Here is a 26,409-nt window from a genome sequence, read left to right as displayed (position 1 = left end):
AGACCGAAATTGAAAGTCTTTTCTACAAAGTTTAATTCGTCTTGATAGTAAAGTTCTCTCTCGCTATGAAAGCTACCATCTGAATACATTTTGCTTTCTCTTTGAACAATTTAAATCGCTTTTAATTTTAAGGTTTAAATTTCGTTTTTGTAAACAAAATTTTAGCTTTACGGTCAAGATTGATGGGAAATGAAAAAATTGTCACCTGGTATGTTTGATTAAAAAACATTTTGTTATCATGTCTAGGTTCAACTGCAAAATCTCATTACGTCGAAATACATTGGTCATTTCTTGGCGGAGGTCTCCACATGGCAAAAGAAATTATCAACTGTCGATTCCGTTATTTCCATTTGGTTTGAAGTACAGCGTACATGGTCTCATTTGGAAAGTATTTTCATTGGTTCCGATGATATTCGCAGCCAATTACCGGAGGATTCGAAACGTTTTGACGGCATTGATGCAGATTTCAAGGTGAAGTGATCATTGTGTGGATATAATTAGCAATTTAGTGAATAGTTTTGCGTTTTGGTTCTATAGGAGTTGATGAGTGCTGCTGAAAAAACAACAAATGTCGTTGAGTGTTGTTGCAAGGATGGTTTATTTGAAAAATTGGAGAATATTCAAGAAAGGTATTTCTCCTGTTTTCGTATATATGTATGCTGAAGGATTGTTATTACTCCTAGGGAAGGTTTACTGTAATAGCGGGGGGGAGTACTTACTTCTTCTAGAGAGATGCTAATTTTCTTACGGGGGAGGGGGGAGTACTGACTCCTCCTAGAGAGATGCTAATTTTCCTACGGAGGGGGTGGGAGTACTGACTTCTCCTAGTGAGATGCCAATTTGCCTACGGGGGTGGGAGTACTGACTTCTCCTAGAGAGATGCCAATTTTCCTACATAATATATTGTACATCAAACAAACACGCAAAGACAATTGTGATTTGTGTTTGATGGAGCACACCTCCAAAAATATCTCTCAATCATTGTATGAGAGTAACAGACTTTAACAAAGCAAAGGATAGGGACCTCCAACACAGAATAGCCACCAATATATTTAATTCAAACTAGAGCACACACCCCTTCAAAATCATTTTAGATCCATCCCTAGTCGTTCCTAAAAGTATTGAAGTACTTGCAAATGTTGCTTAAACCTTTTTTTATATCTTTATCAACCTCTTAGACTTGCTTTGTGCGAGAAAGCTTTAGCTGAATATCTCGAAACGAAACGTCTTGCTTTTCCACGATTCTACTTCGTTTCCTCTGCTGATTTACTGGATATTTTGTCGAAAGGAAATATACCTACAGAGGTGAGCTATTCTTTAGTGATTTTGCCTCAATCTATTGCAGGGGTCTCCAAACTACGGCCCGCGGGCCAGATGCGGCTCGTTGGGCCTCTCAATCCGGCCCGTAGAGACACTTAAGGAAAAAAATAATATTATTAAACAAAATAAACTTTATGCAGAAAGTTCACGTTATGACGCAAGCCAACTAGCAAGAGTGGCTTACGTCAATTTTTGTCCCAACTTCCTACTTCCGTTTCAAGCACATTGCGAAATTTAAAAAGCTGAAGGATAACGTGGAAGTTTTTTATATTTCAATGCTTCATAATGAAAGTTCATGTGACCCTATGGCTGTAAAGTTTGGAGACCCCTGATCTATTGTCATACAAACAAGATGTTATCACTCTTAGGTCGCTCGTCATTTGTCCAAACTTTTTGATAACATGGCTACGTTGGAGTTTAAGAACGACGAATCGGGTGAAAGTACAAAGGAAGCTATTGGCATGTACAGTAAAGAAAAGGAATATGTCAAATTTGATAAAGTATGCGATTGTACAGGACAGGTATGTCGATTCTACAACATTTAACAATATGATTGATCTACGCGGGTTTTTTCACGGCGGCCTAGCTAGCGTCCACAATTGGGGGGGGTTGGGAATATTCATACATGCATGTTATAGTCCGCGAAAAAAAATATTTCTCAGGAGCTTAATGCAGCAGAATATGCTCCCCCCAGTATTATCGAGTTGGTTACTCTACTGGGGCCGGTTGTAAAAAATGTGTTTATATTTTTCTTACGATGAAGAAATTTCGTAATCTTCGAAGCAATATTTTATTTCAGTGATTGCTCAGTTCGAACTTTATACTTTGTTCTTTTTAAAAGGTTTTATAAAAGTTGAAAAAAACTTGCTATCCACTGGATAACGCTATCCAGGACCGGCCCCTGGTTGTTTAAATTTTATGGTTTTCCTTCAAGGTTGAGGTGTGGTTAAACAGAGTAATGGAATCAATGAGATCCACAGTGAGACATGAACTTTCTGAATCTGTTGTTGCGTATGAAGAAAAGGCACGTGATCAATGGCTTTTTGATTATCCTGCACAGGTAGCTATCAAGATACAAAAACTTTTAATACCCATGCTCATGTAATTTGACCCCTATATAATCCTACTTTGACCTCTATATAATCCTACTTTGACCCCTATATAATCCTACTTTGACCTCTATATAATCCTACTTTGACCCCATATAATCCTACTTTTACCCCATATAATCCTACTTCGACCCCCATATAATCCTACTTTGACCTCTATATAATCCTACTTTGACACCCATATACTCCTACTTTGACCCCCATAAAATCCTACTTTGACCCCTATATAATACTACTTTGACCCCCATATAATCCTAGTTAACCGTTCATCTATTTAGGTGTCCTTATGTGGTACACAAATTTGGTGGTCAACCGAGGTTGCCATTGCGTTTGGTCGTCTTGAGGAAGGTTACGAGAACGCCTTAAAAGATTATTATAAAAAACAGGTGAGCTTTCAATGATACTTTAGTAAGTATTTGATGTTTTTCAAATGATATTTTTCTGTTTGATCAAGGTTGCCCAACTCACAACTCTCATCAACCTATTGATTGGTGAACTATCGAAAGGCGATCGACAGAAGATTATGACCATTTGTACAATTGATGTCCATGCTCGTGATGTTGTTGCCAAACTCATACAACAAAAGATCGACAATGCGCAAGCGTTCGCTTGGCTTAGTCAATTACGTCATCGCTGGGATGATGGTAACGGTCATTGCTTTGCTAATATCTGCGATGCTCAATTCAAATATTCATATGAATATCTCGGCAACACCCCCCGTCTTGTTATCACACCATTGACCGACAGGTACGTAAACTGTATTATCACGGGGGTCATCAAGTACCACTAATTTTTTGCATTATGTGTATAGATGTTACATTACACTTACTCAATCTCTTCATCTCACAATGAGTGGTGCGCCCGCGGGTCCTGCTGGGACGGGTAAAACCGAGACCACGAAGGATCTGGGTCGAGCACTTGGGATTATGGTTTACGTATTCAACTGCTCTGAACAAATGGATTATAAGGTAGGAGGGATTTCGGTCTTCGTATAGGTAGCATGTTTTAGCCTGTGCAAACTGATCTCATCTCATTCAATTAAATCATTTGAGAATTTGCAAATCAATCATGAATACATGTTAGAGGATAAATTAAAACATTTGTTTTAAAGTTATCTGTATGGGAAACGTTTGTGATTTGCTCTCGAGTTCTCCGCCTGTGCGAACATGCTTAACATCTTTTATTTCTTTTCTTTTTTTGTAGTCTTGCGGTAACATATACAAGGGTCTTGCACAGACCGGTGCATGGGGATGCTTCGATGAATTCAATCGTATCTCAGTCGAAGTGTTATCTGTCATTGCTGTACAAGTGAAGTCAATACAAGATGCAATACGTGATAAGAAAGAGAGATTTATATTTCAAGGTGAAGACATCTCTCTCGTACCAACTGTTGGTATTTTTATAACTATGAATCCTGGTTATGCCGGACGTACTGAACTACCAGAAAATCTTAAAGCACTTTTCAGGTATGTTGATTTTTGAACTTTTGTTCGTCTTTCCTAAAAGTCTATGGCCGTTTATGTATATTGTTTTATTCTATAATGTTCACAATATTGATGGTATAATCACTATATTGTGTCTGTAATGACCATATTGTTGGTATAATCAACATACTGTTGGTATAGTCACCATACTGTTGGTATAGTCACCATATTGTTGGTATAATCACCATACTGTTGGTATAGTCACTATACTGTTGGTATAATCACCATACTGTTGGTGTAATCACCATACTGTTGGTATAGTCACCATACTGTTGGTATAATCACCATACTGTTGGTGTAATCACCATACTGTTGGTATAGTCACCATACTGTTGGTATAGTCACCATACTGTTGGCATAATCACCATACTGTTGGCATAATCACCATACTGTTGGTATAATCACTATACTGTTGGTATAATCACCATACTGTTGGTATAATCACTATACTGTTGGTATAATCACCATACTGTTGGTATAATCACCATACTGTTGGCATAATCACCATACTGTTGGTATAATCACCATACTGTTGGTATAATCACCATACTGTTGGCATAATCACCATACTGTTGGTATAGTCACCATACTGTTGGTATAGTCACCATACTGTTGGTATAATCACCATACTGTTGGTATAATCACCATATTGTTGGCATAATCACCATACTGTTGGCATAATCACCATACTGTTGGTATTGTCACCATACTGTTGGTATAATCACCATACTGTTGGTATAATCACCATACTGTTGGTATAATCACCATACTGTTGGTATAGTCACCATACTGTTGGCATAATCACCATACTGTTGGTATAATCGCCATACAGTTCCTACTGATAACAATACTGTTTTGTCAATGATATAGTCACCATACACCATATTGTTGGTAATGATGATCATAAAGTTTGTATAATCACCATACTCACCGATAAAAACATTTACATTTAATCACCGAGGTTGTTTTTGTGTTTTCTAGACCTTGCGCCATGGTTGTACCTGATTTTGAACTGATCTGTGAAATCATGTTGGTTGCCGAAGGTTTTATTGAGGCGCGTTTACTAGCGCGTAAATTTATCACCTTGTATTCACTTTGTAAAGAATTGCTTTCCAAACAAGTAAGTTTTTTATCAATTTTCCGCTGCCAGTTTGAAGATATTTCAAAATCTTGCGAAACCTTTCTTTGTAGGATCATTACGATTGGGGTTTACGAGCCATCAAGTCAGTTTTGGTGGTCGCTGGTTCGTTAAAACGTAGCGATCGTGATCGTCCTGAAGATCAAGTTCTCATGAGAGCATTGCGGGACTTTAACATACCGAAGATTGTTACAGATGATGTACCAATATTTATGGGTTTAATTGGTGATTTGTTTCCATCGTTGGACGTACCACGTAAACGGGACATGGATATGGAAGAGTCGATAAGAAAAGCTGTTTTGGTAAGAAATATTTGAATGATGTTTAGTTTACTTATGTTTCATGGTCAATTCGTGTTTGTGTTTCGGATTTAAAACTGCAACCAGAAAATAGTTCTGTATCGAAAGTTGTACAATTTGTGTTTGGGTTCAGGATTAAAAAATTTCCACGCAGAAGATAGTTTTTATTTGAAAGTTGTACAATTTATGTTTGTGTTTAGGACTTAAAACTACAACCAGAAGATAGTTTTATATTGAAAGTTGTTCAACTAGAAGAACTCTTGGCAGTACGTCATTCTGTGTTTGTGTTAGGTCCTGCAGGCACAGGAAAGACACAGGTAACTTATTTACGTGTGTTGTGTTCATGTCATTGCGCAGACGCATGCGTGTCACTCCATCATAATGTCACGTGAATTATGAAATGTTGCAGGTGATAAAGTCGTTGTTTAAAACATATCAGAATCAAAAACGTAAACCGATGTTGATTGATGTGAATCCTAAAGCTGTTACAACAGATGAACTTTTTGGTTATATCAATCCAGCTACAAGAGAATGGAAAGATGGTAAGACGTTGATTCATATCGTCATAATGCCTAAAGCTTTTAATATATCACAAATCACTTTTTGAGTTCAATGTTTCGTCCGTTGTTCTCCAAGTCTGGAAAACATTGGAATATCTGCAAAAAACGTTCGCCAATAGTTAGAAAACATGATATGTTTCTGACTTATGCGAAACATCCTAGTTTCCCATTTCCAAAACAATGTTTTCTTCGCTGGGTGAACGAAAAACATCTTAAAATTTTAAATGTTTCCAAAACAATGCTTTCGTGGATGGGTAAACGAAAAATATCTCAAAATTTTAAATGTTTCCAAAACAATGCTTTCGTGGATGGGTGAACGAAAAACATCTCAAAATCATAAATGTTTCCAAAATATTTTTTCCAGTTTACAATGTAATTAAAGTTTAAATCGATTGTCATTCGATATTCTGCCTTCCCCTAGGTTTGTTCTCAACCTCTATGAGAGATTTATCTTTCCCTAGGTTTATTCTCAACTTCTATGAGAGATTTATCTTTCCTTAGGTTTATTCTCAACTTCTATGAGAGATTTATCTTTCCTTAGGTTTATTCTCAACCTCTATGAGAGATTTATCTTTCCCCTAGGTTTATTCTCAACCTCTATGAGAGATTTATCTTTCCTTAGGTTTATTCTCAACTTCTATGAGAGATTTATCTTTCCTTAGGTTTATTCTCAACCTCTATGAGAGATTTATCTTTCCCCTAGGTTTATTCTCAACTTCTATGAGAGATTTATCTTTCCCTAGGTTTATTCTCCACTTCTATGAGAGATTTATCTTTCCCTAGGTTTATTCTCAACTTCTATGAGAGATTTATCTTTCCCTAGGTTTATTCTCAACTTCTATGAGAGATTTATCTTTCCCCTAGGTTTATTCTCAACTTCTATGAGAGATTTATTCTTCCCCTAGGTTTATTCTCAACTTCTATGAGAGATTTATCTTTCCCTAGGTTTATTCTCAACTTCTATGAGAGATTTATCAAACGTAGCCAACGAAAGTCCAAAATGGATTGTCCTCGATGGTGATATTGATCCAATGTGGATTGAATCATTAAATACAGTCATGGATGACAACAAAGTATTAACACTCGCTAGTAATGAACGTATACCATTATCGCCTCCAATGAGATTATTGTTTGAGATTGGTCATCTTAAGACAGCAACACCAGCTACGGTATCTAGAGCTGGTATCTTGTTCTTGAATTATGCCGACGTTGGATGGAACCCGTAAGAAAATAATATTTTTTGTTGTTGTAAAAAAAGATATCTATAGGAAGTTTTGTTTATTTGAATCTCCGTAAGTACAGTTCTCGATGCTTAAGAGCAGAGCGTAAATATTGATAAGAAGAAAATACACAAAAACTACAATTTCATCCCGACAAGCCTGTTTCGTGATTTCTCACTCTTCAGGGGATAATATTAAAATTTTAATTTTAATATTTTAATTTTAATATTTTAATTTTAATTTTAATTTTTATATATATATACTCGATGTTTTGTACATCTTTCCTTCTTTATCTCCTTTACATATACTATTAGCCTTGATATAGAACCCATTCCCCTAGATGTTTAACTGCCGTGTCTCGGTGAAGCCAGACTGCCATTTTGAAAGGTGGTAAAAAGCAAGACTCCCAGTCAAATACAAGTCGAATAAAAGTTCGAAAAACGTATCCTATTAAACATTTAAAAACCATGCACAGACTATCGCATCTACAACTGTATACATGAACGTTTTTGAAGCACATTTTAGTCAGTTTTTCCACCTTTCAAGAAAGCGGTTTGCTTCACTTGTAAGTACAGAATTTTCGTAGATTCAGGTATCTTACCTTTCACTGCTTTCTTTATGATTTGTTATAATGGTATTTCAGTACAAAGAGTGAGGTAATTAGCTCGCAAGCTAGTGTATGTAGTGTAAATATTTCGTTGCTTACTGGCGAAAACAATAAATCTGTAAAACGTAACTCGGTATAACAGGTGTCCAGTATTACTAAAGTCTCCAAATAGCATTAAGTTCTTTAGCAACATTTTGTAAGTGTATTTTATAAGATTTTCTTTCTCATCACCATGTTCAATTTCATTCGATGTTGTAGATATGTATCAAGCTGGATTGACAGTCGCGAGATCCAATCTGAGCGAGCTAATCTTCAAATCCTTTTCGATAAATACGTTCCCTCTTGCTTGGATACATTACGTCATCGTTTCAAGAAGATCACGCCCATCCCTGATATCACCATGGTGACAAGTCTATGTTATCTTCTGGAGTGTTTATTAACACCTGTCAATACCCCCCCTGACTGTAGCAAAGAATTGTATGAATTGTATTTCGTTTTTGCTGCTGTCTGGGCATTTGGAGGAGCTATGTTTCAAGATCAGGTTAATCCATAATTATGACGTAACTTTACGCATTAAAGCTACATAGAAGTCGCTCAATTGTAAACTACCCAATCCTGGATTAATGCAAAATTTAATTAAGATAATCTTCTATCCGATACGCATTAAAGCTACATAGAAGTCGCTCAATTGTAAACTACCCAATCCTGGATTAATGCAAAATTTAATTAAGATAATCTTCTATCCGATACGCATTAAAGCTACATAGAAGTCGCTCAATTGTAAACTACCCAATCCTGGATTAATGCAAAATCGAATTAAGATAATCTTCTACCCGATACGCATTAAAGCTACATAGAAGTCGCTCAATTGTAAACTACCCAATCCTGGATTAATGCAAAATCGAATTAAGATAATCTTCTACCCGATACGCATTAAAGCTACATAGAAGTCGCTCAATTGTAAACTACCAAATCATGCATTAGTGCAAAATCGAATTAAGATAATCTTCTACCCGAACAGTTTTTTGATTGATGTTATTTTAATGTTTCAGCTCGTCGACTATAGAGTTGAATTCTCGAAATGGTGGGTGACTGAATTTAAGACTATCAAGTTTCCATCATCAGGAACTGTCTTTGATTATTTCATTGATCCCGAGACCAAGAAATTTGCTCCGTGGACGGAGAAAGTTACAAAGTTTATCTTGGATCCTGAGATGCCACTTCAGGTGTGTACACTTGGGGGTAATGTTGAATGATTATGGTACTTTTAGTAGTATCAGAGTATTATCAAGATACTGCAATGCATGGTAAACACTAAAGGGAGTATTTTAGCTATTTTAGCTGCTACTTGTGCAATTGATTTTTTATGATAAATTTTACTCTTCTGCCTTGCTGGTCATTTGATATTTATCAGTTTGAAACCTTTCAAACTGTGTTTTTTACCAATGTACAATACACATGTATCGATACTCTGATAGAAAATGTATCGTTGTTAAATATGGCAGTGTAATGTAGAGGGCTATAACGTCTTTTTCACACAGTAGTTCTTTCACATAGTAGTTCTTTCACACAGTAATTTTTTTACCCAGTACTTTTTCACACAGTAATTTTTTTACACAGTAGTTTTTTCACACAGTAGTTTTTTCACCCAGTACTTTTTTTACACAGTAATTTTTTCACACAGTAGTTCTGTCACACGGTAGTTCTTTCACGCAGTAGTTCTTTCACACAGTAGTTCTTTCACACAGTAGTTCTGTCACATAGTAGTTCTTTCACACAGTAGTTCTTTTTCACACAGTGGCTGTTACCATTTCTCTTTCATTCCAGGCTGTTCTTGTTCACACAGCGGAAACAACTCGTGTTCGTTATTTTATGGATCTTCTTATGGAGAAACGACGTCCTGTAATGTTGGTGGGTAATGCAGGAACTGGAAAGACTGTACTTGCTGGCGATAAGTTTGCTTCGTTAGATCCAGACGAAATTATGGTCGCCAACGTACCTTTTAATTACTACACCACCTCTGCGATGTTGCAAAATGTTTTGGAAAAACCCCTGGAGAAGAAAGCCGGTCGGAATTATGGACCACCTGGATCGAAGAAACTTATTTATTTCATTGACGACATGAACATGCCAGAGGTTAATGTTGCTTTGTTGCTTTCCTGAAATTGTTGAAAAAGTGATTTGCAAATATTGCTGGATAACTGTATATTTGTAGATGTAGATGGTTTGTCCACACCTGAGAATGACTGTTATCTCTATATTTATAGATGTAGATGGTTTGTTCACACCTGAAAATGACTTTTAGTGTTTGTGTTCACTGACGTTTGTTTACACATTCTTTAAAAACACTTCAAAATGTCAGACCACACCTTTTCAAGACTGCACACACCTGAAACATCAACATCTAGGAACATATAACATACTTCTGGCTTTAAAACATTCATTTTATGAAATCATATCATCATCAGACGTACGTATATAACAGTTTTATGATATTTTTAGGTTGACACATACGGTACAGTATCACCTCACACATTGATAAGACAACATCTCGACTACAGTCATTGGTACGACAGAAATAAGTTGACATTGAAGGAAGTTCATAATTGTCAATATGTTGCCTGTATGAATCCAACCGCTGGAAGTTTCACGATAAACCCGCGTCTTCAGGTGAAATAAACGATTACTTTTTTGTACGTATTATGCATTTATCCGTGTCTTTTTCGGGTTTTTTTATCGAACATCTTCAATTTAATATCTTGCTTTTTTTTACAGCGTCATTTTTGTGTGTTCGCTGTGAGTTTTCCTGGTCTCGACGCCCTCAAGACAATTTATTTGAGCATACTGCAAGGTCATATTTCTGTGAACAACATATCAAGCTCCGTGGGAAAAATTGCAGAAAAACTTGTGGACTGTGCGTTAGCTATGAATCAAAAGGTGAAGATGTTGGGTATTTTTGTCATATTACCAGAAATTGTTATTTAACTATACTTATCGTCTTCACGTTTTTAAAGGTCACGAGTACTTTCCTACCGACAGCTGTGAAATTTCATTATATTTTCAATCTGCGCGATTTATCAAACATCTTTCAAGTAAGTATCCAATCTTGTGTTCCTCTCATTCTTCATTATTCCCTCGTATTTTGAACACATCTTCAACATTTTCAGGGTGTGTTGTTCTCTACGGCAGAGTGTGTTAAATCTCCCGCTGATCTCGTACGTTTATGGATGCATGAAGGCAACAGAGTATATCGAGATAAATTGGTCGAAGAGAAAGACATGGTACTTTATGATAAAATACAAAAGGATATGACGACCAGATTCTTTGAGGTAGGCAAAGTCAATCTTTATGAGCTCTGGTCATCAATTACATTGATTCTGAAACCTGAGTTTATGTGATGGATCTTAGATTTAGATTTAGAGTTAGATTTAGATTTAGATTTAGAGTTAGATTTAGATTTAGATTTAGAGTTAGATTTAGAGTTAGATTTAGATTTAGATTTAGATTTAGAGTTAGAGTTAGATTTAGATTTAGATTTAGAGTTAGATTTAGAGTTTGATTTAGATTTAGAGTTAGAGTTAGAGTTCCGACATATATCAAACATAAAATAGGTAATGAAGGATATTGAGAAAAAGACATAGTCAAAAAAAAAAACCCCTAACAAAACATCCATCTTTTATTAAAGGACTTCGAGGAGACTGTGTTGTACGAGCAACCATTGTTGTTTACTCATTTCTCTGGCGGTATTGGCGAAGCTAAATATCTTCCAATACCGAACTGGCCACATCTCAGTAAACTTCTAACAGAAACACTGGATAATTATAATGAAATAAACGCCGTAATGAATCTCGTGTTGTTTGAAGACGCTTTACAACACATGTACGTAGAAAGTTTTTACATTTTGATTTTGTGTTAACGTTTTGATATTTGATTTTTAACTTGATGGAGTCTTACATGAATTATTTAGCTGTCGTATCAATCGAATTCTCGAGTCTCCACGTGGTAATGCTCTTCTTGTTGGTGTTGGTGGTAGTGGCAAGCAGAGTTTGGCGAGACTTGCGGCGTTTATCAGTGCTTTGGAGGTTTTTCAGATCACATTAAGGAAAGGATATTCCATTGCCGACATGAAGGTTTGTAGCTATGTTTCTTTTTCTCATCTCACATCAACGTAAATCTCAAGTCTTAAAAAACTTGAAAATGCCTTCTTTCTTACATCTTGTCTCTTTGTTTAAGAAATAAAAGATGTTTACTGTGTTTGCACGGGCTTATGCAAACCGAGGAGACCTTTGGGAGAACTTGAGAGCTGATCAGTGCAATCATCAGAACGAAGGTCGAGGATTGCACCTGCTCGAAGGTTCTCGTAAACCTCTCCGAAACAGATGAATTTAAAACAATTGTTTTGATCTTTCTTTAACAATTGATTTGCAAATTTTCTTTGATTGATTTAATTGATCAAGCTCAGATCGGTTTGCACAGGTTAATGCAAACTCAGCTATAGACCAGCACAGCGCATGCGTGGCATTGTTGTTATAACACCACGTCTTGATTGTTTGTCTTTGAAAGCACTAACTAATGTATGTTTCCAGGCTGACCTTGCAATGTTGTGTACTAAAGCTGGTCTAAAGAACATCGGAACTGTTTTTCTTCTTACTGATGCTCAAATACCCGAAGAACATTTCCTTGTGTTGATTAACGATCTCCTGGCATCTGGTGAAATTCCTGGTCTATTTCCTGACGATGAAGTAGAGAACATTATATCCGGTGTGCGTAATGAAGTGAAATCTTCTGGTCTACAGGACACCAGGGAAAATTGTTGGATGTTTTTCATTGAAAGGATACGTAGGAATCTCAAGGTACGCGAGGAATTTGTGATGGATTCTTGTGTGTATGTGTGTGTTTTTCCCCCTACCGATTACTGTAAAACGTTGAAAAATGTAAGGGCTTGATTTAAATTAAATTGAGAAGGAGAAAGGTTAAGAAATATTTGTGTTATTTTATTGTAGGTCGTTTTATGTTTTTCACCAGTCGGCACAACACTGCGCGTGCGTAGTAGGAAATTTCCCGCGGTGACCAACTGTACGGCTATTGATTGGTTCCACGAATGGCCAGCGGAAGCGTTGGTCTCCGTCAGTCGCCGATTCCTTGAGGACATTGAACAGGTCAAGGTGAGTACGACAAACAAGGTGTTCATAAAAAATACGATTGCTTGGCTAAAGTAATGATGAAATATTTCTGTTTTATTCAGGGAGATCAAAAACAATCCGTTGCAGAGTTCATGTCTTTCGTTCACACCAGTGTTAATCAAATGAGTCAGGAATATTTGATCTCTGAAAGACGTTACAACTACACAACACCAAAGAGCTTTTTAGAACAGGTCTGTTATCGCGTGCATATATAAGTGAAATGCATCATATTTGCTGGTAGAACAATTAAGCAATTACACGAAAGTTGTACTACATATAGATTGACAAATTACATAAAAGTTGTAATGAAATTAACTCTTCTATTTGACGATTTTAAGTTAAACGACGTCGTTCTAGATCAAGTTGTACGAAACATTGTTACGAAAGAAGAACATGGAACTTATGCAAAAAATGGAACGTTTGGAGAATGGTTTGTTGAAGTTACAAAGCACTGCTTCTCAGGTGGACGATCTAAAAGCAAAGCTGGCTTCTCAAGAAGTGGAACTGCAGCAGAAAAATGAAGATGCGGATAAACTTATTCAAAAAGTTGGCGTGGAGACTGAGAAAGTGAGCAAGGAAAAAGCTATTGCTGACGAAGAAGAAAAGAAGGTTAATTTATGTTATCTTTGCTCGACCGTTGATTGAGGATCACGTGTGAGAGAGAGTAGTCATGAGAGGAACACGTGTGATAGAGAGTAGTCATGAGAGGATCACGTGTGATAAAGAGTAGTCATGAGAGGATCACGTGTGATAGAGAGTAGTCATGAGAGGATCACGTGTGATAGAGAGTAGTCATGAGAGGATCACGTGTGATAGAGAGTAGTCATGAGAGGAACACGTGTGATAGAGAGTAGTCATGAGAGGAACACGTGTGATAGAGAGTAGTCATGAGAGGAACACGTGTGATAGAGAGTAGTCATGAGAGGATCACGTGTGATAGAGAGTAGTCATGAGAGGAACACGTGTGATAAAGAGTAGTCATGAGAGGATCATGTGTGATAGAGAGTAGTCATGAGAGGAACACGTGTAATAGAGAGTATTCGTGACTTTAAGTGACATAACTACTGTAAATGATTTTTTCCCGTAGGTAGCCGTCATTGCTCGCGATGTGGCAGAGAAACAACGATCTTGTGAAGCGGATTTAGCTAAAGCCGAGCCTGCGTTGGTTGCTGCTCAGGATGCACTGAATACTTTAAATAAGAACAATCTTACAGAGCTCAAGTCGTTTGGTTCTCCTCCAGCAGCTGTAATGAACGTGACAGCAGCAGTTATGATGTTGTTATCGCCGCCAACTAAAATTCCTAAGGATCGAAGTTGGAAAGCGTGTAAGATTATGATGGCAAAGGTAAACTTTTCGATAGCGTTCATTTTTTTCGGTTAAGAGTGTAAATTTATTTCAATTAGTGTCAGTCATTCTTTCATCCTTGGTATCTTTGCAAAGGATAAACTTGAGGATGAATCTTCTTAATTGTTTATAATCCAATCTAATCTCAATCCTTAGGTGGATCAATTCTTGGATCAGTTACTCAACTACGACAAGGAGAACATTCACGACAACAATCTTAAAGCAGTTCGCCCGTATCTGGATGATCCCGATTTCCGGCCGGAATTTATCTCCGCGAAATCGCTAGCTGCCGGTGGTCTTTGTGCTTGGGTTATCAACATTATTAAGTTCTTCGAAGTGTTCTGTGATGTCGAGCCGAAAAGAATGGCGTTGCAAGCCGCTAATGCAGAGCTTGCTGCGGCAGAAGATAAATTAAGCAAGATCAAAGCAAAGATTAAAGAACTTGATGATAATTTGGCTGAATTGACAGCTTCATTCGAGAAAGCAACCCAAGAAAAACTGAAATGTCAAGAAGAAGCTGAGAGCACTGCGCGTACAATATCTCTTGCAAATAGATTGGTCGGTGGTCTTGCTTCAGAGAATGTAAGATGGGCCGAGGCTGTCGAAAGTTTTAAAATACAATCCACGACATTGCCTGGTGATATATTGTTGATTTGTGCTTTTGTGTCGTACGCTGGTTGCTTTACAAGGAGATATCGTGACAGTTTGATGAAAGAAAAGTTACCCGAGTTTATGAAACAACAAAAGGTAAAGATTATTATAATTTCACCATTATGAACGAGTGTTGAAGATATACACGAGAACAATATGGAAAGTCCATTTTCATCTTGCTTAAGGTCAATATGTGGGTGCCCTAACACTATTATATCATTATCATCCTGTCTTTTCTGTAGGTGCCCATTCCCATCATTCAGGATGTGGGTGCCTTAACACTATTATATCATCCTGTCTTTTCTGTAGGTGCCCATTCCCATCACTCAGGATCTTGATACCTTAACGCTACTGACGGACAACGCAACGATAGCTTCTTGGCAAAATGAGAGCCTGCCTTCAGATCGAATGTCAACAGAGAATGCAACGATACTCACAAACTGTGAAAGATGGCCGCTTATGATCGATCCCCAGCTACAGGGGATCAAATGGATCAAAACACGTGAAGGGGAAAACCTGAGGGTTGTTCGTTTGGGACAAAAAGGGTTAGAATGTAGCGAGAGTCATAGTTTTGTTGTAAGATAGTAATTTCACATTGTTCTAACTTTTATGTATTCGTTATAGATTTCTTGATAGTATTGAACGCGCTGTATCGAACGGTGACTGTGTTTTGATTGAAAATATGGGTGAAAGTATTGATGCTGTTCTTGATCCGCTGGTTGGACGAAATACGATAAAAAAAGGAAGGTAAAACAAGATAATAGAGGTACATTGATGTATTTGATGATTTATGACCATATCAATGTAGATATATGTCGTATTCGTATCTTCCCCAAGTGGCGATTCCTTTAACTTATATAATTTAGAAATATGATTTTTTAATGACGATTACATTAATGTAATCTTGTAATTTTTTTAAATACATGTCTCTTGTGCATGCTAGCAATTGTTCTGATTGATGTGCAATTGTTCTGATTGATCAGCAATTGTTCTGATTGATCAGTAATTTTGCTTCCGATTGATCAAGAATTGTTCTGATTGATCAGCAATTGTTCTGATTGATGTGCAATTGTTCTGATTGATCAGCAATTGTTCTGATTGATGTGCAATTGTTCTGATTGATCAGCAATTGTTCTGATTGATCAGCAATCGTACTGGTTGATCTGCAACTGTTCTGATTGATGTGCAATTGTTCTGATTGATGTGCAATTGTTCTGATTGATGTGCAATTTTTCTCATTGATCAGCAATTGTTCTAATTGATGCGCAATTGTTCTGATTGATCAGCAATTGTTCTGATTGATATACTTTACTAAAATATGAAGTTATCTAAATTTCTCTTGTATATTTTTAAGATACATCAAGATTGGCGACAAAGAAACAGAATATCATCCAGATTTCAGACTCATTCTTCACACGAAACTGGCAAATCCTCACTATAAACCAGAACTACAGGCTCAGACAACCTTGATTAACTTCACTGTGACACGCGAAGGACTCGAGGACCAGTTATTGGCAAATGTTGTCGCAAAAGAAAGACCTGATCTTGAAGAAACAAAAGTACGCCAGAATTTGAATGTTTCGAAATTATTAGGAAAATTTTTTTCACGCTGACAACTAAATATTTTTATGAATATTTTAGGCTAAACTGACCCGACAACAAAACGAGTTTACAGTCAAACTCAAGGAGCTCGAGGATTCGTTATTGTCTCGACTTTCAGCCGCTGGTGGCAACTTTCTTGGCGATACTGCTCTTGTGGAGAACCTGGAAACTACTAAACGTACAGCTGCTGAAATTGAGGTTCAGGTAGCGGAGGCGAAGGTCACTGAAATACAGATCAACGAAGCTAGAGAACAATATCGACCTGCAGCAGCAAGGGCATCTCTACTGTACTTCATATTAAATGATCTTAACAAGATAAATCCCATATATCAATTTTCTCTGAAGGTACTTTATGACTAAGTCGTGCAACCACAAAAGATATTTATTTTTAATAACATCTTTACTTTGAACATATATATCTTTAGCAATTATTCTTATCTTTATTATTGATATGTTTTTGTCTTGTTAGGCCTTCAATGTTGTCTTTCAAAAAGCCATCGAACGTGCTGAGCCAAGTCAAGAAATCAAAATCCGTGTGGACAATCTCATCGACTGTATTACATATTCTGTCTTTATTTACACAACTCGTGGTCTCTTTGAAGCTGATAAATTGACTTTTACAGCTCAAGTAGCTTTTCAGGTATGGTAGCTTTTCAAGTATGGTAGCTTTTCAGGTATGGTAGCTTTTTAGGTATGGTAGCTTTTCAGGTATTGTAGCTTTTCAGGTATGGTAGCTTTTTAGGTATGGTAGCTTTTCAGGTATTGTAGCTTTCAGGTATGGTAGCTTTTAGGTATGGTAGCTTTCAGGTATGGTAGCTTTCAGGTATGGTAGCTTTCAGGTATGGTAGCTTTTATGGTAGCTTTCAGGTATGGTAGCTTTCAGGTAAAGTAGCTTTCAGGTATGGTAGCTTTTCAAGTATGGTAGCTTTTCAGGTATGGTAGCTTTTCAAGTATGGTAGCTTTCAGGTATGGTAGCTTTCAAGTATGGTAGTTTTCAAGTATGGTAGCTTTTCAGGTATGGTAGCTTTCAAGTATGGTAGCTTTTCAGGTATGGTAGCTTTCAGGTATGGTAGCTTTCAGATATGGTAGCTTTCAGGTATGGTAGCTTTCAGGTATGGTAGCTTTAAGGTATGATAGCTTTCAGATATGGTAGCTTTTCAGGTATGGTAGCTTTCAGGTATGGTAGCTTTTCAGGTATGGTAGCTTTCAGATATGGTAGCTTTTCAGGTATGGTAGCTTTCAGGTATGGTAGCTTTTCAGGTATGGTAGCTTTTAAGGTATGATAGCTTTTCAGATATGGTAGCTTTTCAGATATGGTAGCTTTTCAGATATGGTAGCTTTTCAGGTATGGTAGCTTTTCAGATATGGTAGCTTTCAGGTATGGTAGCTTTCAGGTATGGTAGCTTTCAGGTATGGTAGCTTTTCAGGTATGGTAGCTTTCAGATATGGTAGCTTTTAAGGTATGATAGCTTTTCAGATATGGTAGCTTTTCAGATATGGTAGCTTTTCAGATATGGTAGCTTTTCAGGTATGGTAGCTTTTCAGATATGGTAGCTTTCAGGTATGGTAGCTTTTCAGATATGGTAGCTTTTCAGATATGGTAGCTTTTCAGATATGGTAGCTTTTCAGATATGGTAGCTTTTCAGATATGGTAGCTTTTCAGGTATGGTAGCTTTTCAGATATGGTAGCTTTTCAGGTATGGTAGCTTTTCAGATATGGTAGCTTTTAAGGTATGATAGCTTTTCAGATATGGTAGCTTTTCAGATATGGTAGCTTTTCAGGTATGGTAGCTTTTCAGATATGGTAGCTTTTCAGGTATGGTAGCTTTTCAGGTATGGTAGCTTTTCAGGTATGGTAGCTTTTCAGGTATGATAGCTTTCAGGTATGGTAGCTTTTCAGGTATGGTAGCTTTTCAGGTATGGTAGCTTTTCAGGTATGGTAGCTTTTCAAGTATAGAATTATAGCAATTTTCCTGGTCTATTAAAGCTAGTTAAAAAATCCATTAATTTTATCCCGTCTTTATGATTTACAAAGTTTTTTTTACATTTAGATTTTACTTATGCGAAAAGAGATCAGTTCGACGGAGTTGGATTTCTTGTTACGTTTTCCTGCAGCAGTAAATGTTACAACACCTGTTGATTTTCTTTCAAATCATTCCTGGGGTGGTATTAAAGTATGTTACACTTCTTATCATATACATTCTTTGTTTTTGTCGTCGGTTATGATCATGTGGTTATGATGCTGAGTAATGATCACGTGGTCGTGATGCTGAATAATGATCACGTGGTCATGGTTCTAAGTATTTATCACGTGGTCATGATGCTGAGTAATGATCACGTGGTCGTGATGCTGAATAATGATCACGTGGTCATGGTTCTAATATTTATCACGTGGTCATGATGCTGAGTAATAATCACGTGGTAATAGTACCAAATATTTATCACGCGCTCATGATGCTGAGTAGTGATCACGTGGTCATGGTCCTACGTATTTATCACGTGGTCGTGATGCTGTGTAATGATCACGTGTTTTACCTTCTTAGGCGCTGAGTAACATGGAAGAATTCCGTAATCTAGATCGTGATATAGAGGGTTCTGCTAAAAGATGGAAAAAATTTGTTGAAAGTGAATGCCCAGAGAAAGAGAAGTTCCCTCAAGAATGGAAGAACAAAACTGCTTTACAGAAACTGTGTATGATGCGTGCCCTCAGACCAGATAGAATGACATACGCCGTGAGGCAAGTATTAACGTTTTATGTTATCGTAATGGTTTTATAAAAACTACTTTATCTCTTACTATAAGAGTGTTGTTTACTTCAAAGAATTCACAACACCAGCAAACTATCGTTTTACTTCGATTTAAAATGAAAGTGTTTTTTTTGTCATAGGAATTTTATCGAAGAAAAATTGGGCAATAAATATGTGGAGAATAGAAAAATTGAATTCGCTAAATCTTACGAGGAAACGGGACCTGGTACTCCTGTTTTCTTTATTCTATCGCCTGGTGTTGATCCATTAAAGGATGTTGAAGCTCTTGGAAAGAAAATTGGTTTTACTATCGACAACAGAAACTTTCATAACGTCTCTCTTGGACAGGTAAGGTGAACCGACCATTTCTTGCCAGAGTTGAATAACAACTCCAGCCTATGTATCAATAAATGTCTGTTTCTGTTGTAATTATTTCGCGCGTTCAATACGCTTTAATAAATATGTTGTCTTCGTCACTTATATGTTTGTAAATGTAGATCGTCCAGGTTGGTAAAGTCCTGAGAAAGACTGTTTTTGTTGTTGTTGACTGACGTTTCGACAACCTTAGCGGTAGTCATCTTTAGAGTCAAATCTTTTGGCTCGTCAACAAAAACAGTCCTTCTCGGGACTATACCAACCTGGACGATCTACATTTACAAACATGTAACGATACTCCCGGGTTCAAACCATTTACTTCGTCACTTATCTTGATCAGGGTCAGGAAATTGTTGCTGAACAAGCTTTACAATTGGCGGGAAAAGAAGGACATTGGGTTGTATTACAGGTAAAAACAGCAACTCATACTTTAGCTTTTTCCTTTAAATTCCTCAACTTGTTTTTTTTTCAACTCAGAATATTCATTTGGTGGCGAAATGGTTGTCGACTTTAGAGAAAACTCTTGAAGCCTATAGCGAAGGAAGCCATGAAAACTATCGTGTTTATATGTCTGCCGAGCCTGCTGGATCCCCTGATAGTCACATCATACCTCAAGGTATCCTCGAGTCATCCATTAAGATCACGAATGAACCTCCAACAGGAATGATGGCAAATCTTCATCAAGCCTTGGACAACTTCAACCAGGTAGACATGAAGTACTTCGCTCTCGTTTAAAATGTTCTAAAAATATCCAAGAATTTCCTTGTTTCTAATTTTTTTAAGGACACACTCGAAATGTGCGCTCGTGAGAATGAATTTAAGAGCATTCTCTTCGCATTGTGTTATTTCCACGCTGTCGTAGCCGAGAGACGAAAGTTTGGTCCACAAGGATGGAATCGTTCTTACCCATTCAACACAGGAGATTTAACAATAAGCGTAAATGTCTTGTATAACTATCTCGAGGCAAACGCCAAGGTAAAGATTGATCTTGTTGAAGGATTAGTTATTGGCTTAAAAACATGTTGCCATTTTAAAACTTCAGGTACCGTGGACAGATCTACGTTATCTTTTTGGTGAGATCATGTATGGTGGTCATATTACTGATGACTGGGATAGAAGACTTTGTCGTACGTATCTGGAGGAGTATATGAAACCTGAAATGGTGAGAAATTCATTTTGTCGATTTCTCTATGACGTTTTAAAGTAAGCTGCCTCGTATTGCATTTTCTTTCACATTTTCCCTAAAGTTCGTAATGTTACCACTTAAAAAAATATTTAATGTTGCGATCTTGAAAAAAGTCACGATTTACGATGATATTTCTTTAAATTTTACAGTTGGAAGGTGAACTGAATCTCGCTCCAGGTTTTCCAGTTCCCGGGAACAGTGACTACAAGGGTTATCATTCCTACATCGACGAAGTTCTCCCCCCGGAAAGTCCATATCTCTACGGTTTACATCCAAATGCAGAGATTGGTTTCCTTACAGCAACATCAGATAACCTCTTCAAGACGGTCCTAGAGATGCAACCACGTGACACGGGGGGTGGTGAGGGTGGTGGAAGTACACGCGAGGAAAAAGTGAGTTGGAATTTCGATTTCATCACTTTAACATATGTGTATCATAATGTTCTACGTTTTTTTTTTTCATTCCGTTACAGGTAAAGCAAGTTTTGGATGAGATTCGTGAGCGATTACCCGATGATTTTAATGTGCAAGAAATGATGGCGCGATGCGAGGACAGAAATCCTTATGTTGTCGTCGCTTTTCAAGAATGCGAACGCATGAGTATGTTAACTAGTGAGATGAGACGAAGTTTGAGAGAGTTAGATCTTGGTTTGAAGGTATAACATTACCATGTTTTTTACGCATTTTTATTTTCACTATTTCTCTCATGTCATTTCCCATTCTACCTCAGGGTGAACTCACCATAACATCCGACATGGAGGATCTTTCGAATGCGTTGTTTTTCGATCACGTGCCAGGCTCGTGGGAACGCCGTGCTTACCCATCAATGGCGACACTTGCCGCTTGGTTCTCAGATCTCTTACTGCGTATAAAAGAACTGGAAAGTTGGACTTCTGATTTTTGTCTTCCGAATGTCGTGTGGCTGTCTGGTTTTTTTAATCCACAGTCATTTCTTACTGCTATTGAACAATCCATGGCTCGTAAAAACGAATGGCCTCTTGACAAGATGACGTTATCTGTCGATGTGACCAAAAAGAATAAAGATGATTTCAACAGTCCACCCCGTGAAGGTGCTTATGTTCACGGTTTGTTCATGGAGGGTGCCCGCTGGGATACACAAACTGGTATGATCGCGGACTCAAGACTTAAAGAACTCACTCCCAATATGCCTGTTATCTTCATAAAAGCGATTCCTGTCGATAAACAAGAAACAAAGAATGTCTACGAATGTCCAGTGTATAAAACTAGGCAACGTGGTCCAACTTACGTCTGGAATTTCTTTCTTAAAACCAAAGAAAATCCCGCAAAATGGACTCTAGCCGGCGTCGCTTTGCTTCTTAGTGCTTGAACATTTGATAAAATGTTTGGAAAAGATTACGAAATGTTTGTAAATTTTTTTAAGGAATGTTTGTTTTTATGTTTGTAAATTTGATATACGTATATTTGAAAAGCTTTCTATACTATGTATAAATTAATATATGTTTATTGATAAGTAAAGAACATAGGAATTGTTGATGCATTTGAACGATGAATCAAATATCCAAGGCCGTTACACAAAGATAGGGGGGGCTTGATGTTGTTGTAATAAAGAAAGATATTTATACATGTTTGTAAATGTCGATCGTCCAGGTTGGTATAGTCCTGAGAAGGACTGTTTTTGTTGTTGTTGACTGACGTTTCGACAACCTTAGTGGTAGTCATCTTCAGAGTCAAAATATCTACCGCTAAGGTTGTCGAAACGTCAGTCAACAACAACAAAAACAGTCTTTCTCAGGACTATACCAACCTGCACGATCGACATTTACAAACATGTAACGATACTCCCGGGTTCAAACCATTTACTTGAAAGATATTTATGTCGGGTTTTATCAATCAGGCTTATAAATATTTTCATTATATTTTTTTTAGAAAATGCAACTGCTAACTTTGGGTTTACACTAAAGCTTTACGCAGGCTTTTTGCAAGCGATGTTTTTGCCCTAACTACTTTTGTTTCTTTTTGTAGCGTGACGTCATCAGTGAACGTCATCAGATGAACGCTCGCAAAGAGTTTAGGGATGCAAGCCGCCATCTTGTTTATAAAATTGAACTTTGTCATTTGTACTCTACAGAAAAGACGTGTTGTGTTCAGCCTAGGTTTGTGCAAATTTAATTCTTATTTTTATAGAAATATATTGAATGATGACTTCCATTGTTGTTTTATATGAAAATACGTAAATATTTCCAAAACAAAATAGTGGAAATTTTTAATTTTTAAATTCTGTATCATAAAAGTTGTGTGTTATAAGCCAGTCCGAAAAGGTTTTTTTTCGACGAGATCTTTGTTTTCCCCCATGGAAATATTGATGGAAAGGTTTAGAAACGGTTTTCAACAGCTTAATGTCAACTATAGCATGCACTTTCAAGTTTATTGAGTTACAAGCCGGACACAATACTGTCAATGTACAAAGTTATTTGTTGTTAAAAGAAACGCTCAGATGTTCCCACAGCCCAAATTTTTGTTAGAAGTATAAATAATTACAAGTGATTAATGTCTCCTTTGTATGAATGATGTTTTGTGTTTTTACTAGTTGACTTCATAGAAAAGGAATATGGCAGAAGAGCGGGAATTCAAGATTGAAACAGCTCCATTTGATGCTCGATTTCCTTATACCAACCAATCAAGGAACTGCTGGCAGAATTACTGTGACTACTATCGATGTATTTCTAAGAAAGGTGAAGATTTTGAGCCATGCAATTGGTTCAGAAGAAACTATCTCTCGCTCTGCCCTAGAAAATGGGTTAGTAGATAAAATGGTGAAATGTGTTCAAGAAAGTTAAAGATTTTCTATCAAAAATTTTTGTTATTTTATGTTTGACAGGTTGAAGATTGGAACTCGCAAAGAGATGAAGGGACATTTGCTGGCAAGATTTAAAGATCAATCACTTTAAGTACTTTATATATTTTTCTCATTAAAACTATTTCTTGCATCAAACAACAATTACAGAATTTCTTTTCTTCAGACTAATTAATAACAAAAACTGCCCTGTAAAGCATTGAATGTTGCACAAAAGAATCATTTTGTCGACTATCGTGGTCAGTTTCGAGAAATTTTACAATTAAATGTTTCAGACTTTTTGCCCAACTGAGATCCTCTAGAATAATGATAATTCCGTGCACTGCAAATACTCAAAATTGATCCCTAACACTGAACCTTAATCTTGTAGGATTATGCTATGGCCAACACATTAGTTAGAGATAGGATTAATTATCTATTTTGTGTATTTGTTGAACATGGAATTATTATAATGTTCTAAGATATCATTATTTATCCTGCTGTGCTCCCATTTTTTAAAAATTTGCTCGCATGCTTTTTACCTTTTAAATCTTTTTGGTCATACAATTAAGAATATTGACTGGATGATTGTACTAGGACTTTGCAAAGTTTTTTCACCGATTTTTTTGCGTTGCAAGTGGTCATCGTAGTTTTGGCTTTTTTTGGGGCTGCTGTGCAAAGTGTGGATATTAAATAGTCAACAAGAGGCAACTCTAGATTTCAGTTAATGAATCTAGAAGTTTATGGTAATCGTATTTAGTAACGAAGTGTGTCATTAGTCAAGCTCTATGAACTAATGATCTTCTCAATGGCCTTTTTACATGACCTGTCAAAATGCTAAATTACTTTTTCAGAATCATCCTGGTGAATATCATATTCTTAAGAATTACTTAAATACGTAATTTTCCTCCGTCATTGACAGGAATGGCCTCCACAACATTACGCCTCGAGTTATGTTGACTTTAATTTAAGATGTTTTGTTTTTTTCGTGGCGTCCGTGTGCTTGAAACGAACGCGTTTCATTCAAACGATGAAACTTTTATGTGTTAATCACATTTTAAGGACATTAATTACATGTCGTAAATTCTGAGGAAGTCATCTTGTTCACATTTTGAACTTGGATACACTTCATTCGTACAAAGACGCATTTTACGAAGAAAAAAATGCTAAATGAAGCGACTAGAAAAGGTCGAATTTTCATGGTCAACTATCTCTTGGATACTAAGAGAGTTGACATCAATGAACAAGATTCAAAGGGTCAGACATCATTGATTAATGCCTGCTTACTGACTGATGACATGGCCAACACTCGAAGGAAACTTTTGCGTTTGTTGTTGTCGAAGAAAGCAGATGTGAACATAGTTGATGACACAGGACGCGATGTTTTAATGTGGGCATGTCACTTGGGAAGAGTTGATGTTGTGAAAATTCTGTTTGGTCGCTCGTTGATGGATCTTAATTTCGTGTGCGTCGATACGTTTGGAAATACGGCTTTACATTACGTTTCATCTAAAGGAGATTTTGCTCTTACCAATATGCTTGTTGAAGCTATGAAAAGTTTTGGGGTGAGTAAAGAATTTTTCTGTATTGTTCTGACATCACAGTTGAAATACATCAGCTAAAACTTTAGTACGTATCAAAATTTTCACTAAAATTCAATCAACATCTCATGAAATCAAATATTTAATCAACACAGTGTTAAGGCATTATCTCATGATTGATTGGAAAATTCATTTTTCATTTCAGCTGTCACTGGACGGACGTAATAACGACGGACTGACGCCATTGTTAGCAGCGACAAAAAATGGTCAGGAAATGTGTGCTAGTTTACTCCTTGAGCACGGAGCATCTCCTGATATTGTGGATCCTCAAACGCTCTTGAATGTGAAAGAACTCGCCGAGAACGCTTGTTTGAAGTCCTTGATTGACAAGATTTCATTACGTAATCCTTGTACGCAATCTAGATGCTCGTTTCCAAGGCAACCGGATGATGACGACATGAGATCTGCTACACAACTCGTGAATCATTCGGAAAGTCTCGAGCGCCGAAAAAATCGACAACCTCTATTGAAAAAGCGTCAAGACGATTTTGAGCCGAAGGGAACAACTATTGATAGACAGAGTCGGAGGTCCTTACTTCCACCTGGTGTTTGTCCATCGGTCCCTAATATCCCAAGCAAACCACCGTTGCCTCGGACGTCCAAAGATCCATTTAACCTACATGATCTAAACACTGTGCTTTCTTTATACAGTGAACAACAAGCGAATACATACAGGAAAGGTTTTACAATTCCTGTGATGTCAACTGAAGAATTTCAAACTTATCTTAATGGTATGAAAGCAAAAATAAAACCCAAAATAAAACGTCGTCCATCGTCTGTCCGTAGCTCTGCTATGTGTTTCAGTCCTGTTTTCCAAGAGCGTCGTCGTTCTGCATTCAGCGATCCTTTGTACAATAGTCGTCGACGTAGTGTAAATCTGACAACTGTTTCTAATTCATGGGCCAATCAAAAACCTGGTTTTATACGTAATTCGTCTGATCCAATCATAGATCTTCGTTTACAATCAAAAACGCATAGCGGTAGTCGTAGACATTCCTTATTTGCCGCAGCTCGTAAAAAGTACTAACGTTTTTGATTACTTAGATGGATAAGCTTTTCGGAATACATAAAAAATAATTGACTTAACTTGAATTTATGCTTCTTTCGTCGTTTGACATGCACGTTTTTTTATGAAAATCACCATCTACCTATCAATTGTTAGTATTTT

At 37.0% G+C, this 26,409-nt stretch overlaps 3 protein-coding genes across 3 annotated transcripts in view; all 3 read left to right on the top strand.

Annotated features, from left to right (window-relative positions):
- LOC124449853 (dynein beta chain, ciliary-like) overlaps window positions 1-22,338 on the top strand; it is a 33,780-nt gene extending 11,442 nt beyond the window's left edge. The window contains exons 22-65 of the mRNA XM_047000777.1: window positions 247-471; window positions 538-629; window positions 1,179-1,305; window positions 1,689-1,841; window positions 2,255-2,380; window positions 2,708-2,815; window positions 2,884-3,176; window positions 3,241-3,397; window positions 3,633-3,895; window positions 4,895-5,033; window positions 5,105-5,353; window positions 5,551-5,667; window positions 5,760-5,892; window positions 6,856-7,132; window positions 7,996-8,278; window positions 8,790-8,963; window positions 9,565-9,873; window positions 10,240-10,407; window positions 10,513-10,674; window positions 10,752-10,829; window positions 10,905-11,066; window positions 11,423-11,616; window positions 11,705-11,867; window positions 12,324-12,590; window positions 12,741-12,902; window positions 12,983-13,111; window positions 13,278-13,529; window positions 14,008-14,265; window positions 14,422-15,012; window positions 15,226-15,461; window positions 15,541-15,663; window positions 16,271-16,475; window positions 16,558-16,863; window positions 16,988-17,158; window positions 18,570-18,692; window positions 19,062-19,255; window positions 19,406-19,613; window positions 19,981-20,049; window positions 20,118-20,345; window positions 20,424-20,615; window positions 20,683-20,802; window positions 20,976-21,218; window positions 21,299-21,481; window positions 21,556-22,338. Of these exons, the coding sequence (XP_046856733.1) occupies window positions 247-471; window positions 538-629; window positions 1,179-1,305; window positions 1,689-1,841; window positions 2,255-2,380; window positions 2,708-2,815; window positions 2,884-3,176; window positions 3,241-3,397; window positions 3,633-3,895; window positions 4,895-5,033; window positions 5,105-5,353; window positions 5,551-5,667; window positions 5,760-5,892; window positions 6,856-7,132; window positions 7,996-8,278; window positions 8,790-8,963; window positions 9,565-9,873; window positions 10,240-10,407; window positions 10,513-10,674; window positions 10,752-10,829; window positions 10,905-11,066; window positions 11,423-11,616; window positions 11,705-11,867; window positions 12,324-12,590; window positions 12,741-12,902; window positions 12,983-13,111; window positions 13,278-13,529; window positions 14,008-14,265; window positions 14,422-15,012; window positions 15,226-15,461; window positions 15,541-15,663; window positions 16,271-16,475; window positions 16,558-16,863; window positions 16,988-17,158; window positions 18,570-18,692; window positions 19,062-19,255; window positions 19,406-19,613; window positions 19,981-20,049; window positions 20,118-20,345; window positions 20,424-20,615; window positions 20,683-20,802; window positions 20,976-21,218; window positions 21,299-21,481; window positions 21,556-22,173 (9,030 nt within the window). The 3' untranslated portion in view covers window positions 22,174-22,338. The remainder of the gene's footprint in view (window positions 1-246; window positions 472-537; window positions 630-1,178; window positions 1,306-1,688; window positions 1,842-2,254; window positions 2,381-2,707; window positions 2,816-2,883; window positions 3,177-3,240; window positions 3,398-3,632; window positions 3,896-4,894; window positions 5,034-5,104; window positions 5,354-5,550; window positions 5,668-5,759; window positions 5,893-6,855; window positions 7,133-7,995; window positions 8,279-8,789; window positions 8,964-9,564; window positions 9,874-10,239; window positions 10,408-10,512; window positions 10,675-10,751; window positions 10,830-10,904; window positions 11,067-11,422; window positions 11,617-11,704; window positions 11,868-12,323; window positions 12,591-12,740; window positions 12,903-12,982; window positions 13,112-13,277; window positions 13,530-14,007; window positions 14,266-14,421; window positions 15,013-15,225; window positions 15,462-15,540; window positions 15,664-16,270; window positions 16,476-16,557; window positions 16,864-16,987; window positions 17,159-18,569; window positions 18,693-19,061; window positions 19,256-19,405; window positions 19,614-19,980; window positions 20,050-20,117; window positions 20,346-20,423; window positions 20,616-20,682; window positions 20,803-20,975; window positions 21,219-21,298; window positions 21,482-21,555) is intronic.
- Window positions 13,004-26,333, top strand: LOC124449861 (ankyrin repeat domain-containing protein 18B-like). Its single transcript, XM_047000790.1, has 3 exons — window positions 13,004-13,014; window positions 24,057-25,205; window positions 25,387-26,333. Exons 2-3 carry the CDS (start codon window positions 24,804-24,806, stop codon window positions 26,266-26,268), a joined length of 1,284 nt encoding a protein of 427 aa, XP_046856746.1. The 5' UTR covers window positions 13,004-13,014; window positions 24,057-24,803; the 3' UTR covers window positions 26,269-26,333.
- Window positions 22,866-23,892, top strand: LOC124449864 (cytochrome c oxidase subunit 6B1-like). Its single transcript, XM_047000794.1, has 3 exons — window positions 22,866-22,960; window positions 23,395-23,604; window positions 23,686-23,892. Exons 2-3 carry the CDS (start codon window positions 23,416-23,418, stop codon window positions 23,737-23,739), a joined length of 243 nt encoding a protein of 80 aa, XP_046856750.1. The 5' UTR covers window positions 22,866-22,960; window positions 23,395-23,415; the 3' UTR covers window positions 23,740-23,892.
- Window positions 26,334-26,409: the final 76 nt, after the last annotated feature.

This window comes from Xenia sp. Carnegie-2017, unplaced genomic scaffold, assembly GCF_021976095.1.
Source record: "Xenia sp. Carnegie-2017 unplaced genomic scaffold, XeniaSp_v1 HiC_scaffold_23, whole genome shotgun sequence".
Taxonomy (NCBI): domain Eukaryota; kingdom Metazoa; phylum Cnidaria; class Anthozoa; order Malacalcyonacea; family Xeniidae; genus Xenia; species Xenia sp. Carnegie-2017.
Note: the sequence above shows the minus strand (reverse complement) of the source record. Positions and strands in the feature narration are given on the sequence as shown.

Excerpts from the sequence above, each read along its gene's own strand:
- LOC124449864 (XM_047000794.1), top strand. The coding sequence starts at position 23,416 with ATGGCAGAAGAGCGGGAATTCAAGATTGAAACAGCTCCATTTGATGCT. Across the intron at positions 23,605-23,685 it reads CGCTCTGCCCTAGAAAATGG|GTTGAAGATTGGAACTCGCA; the intron begins GTTAGTAGATAA and ends TATGTTTGACAG.
- LOC124449861 (XM_047000790.1), top strand. The coding sequence starts at position 24,804 with ATGCTAAATGAAGCGACTAGAAAAGGTCGAATTTTCATGGTCAACTAT. Across the intron at positions 25,206-25,386 it reads AAGCTATGAAAAGTTTTGGG|CTGTCACTGGACGGACGTAA; the intron begins GTGAGTAAAGAA and ends TTTTCATTTCAG.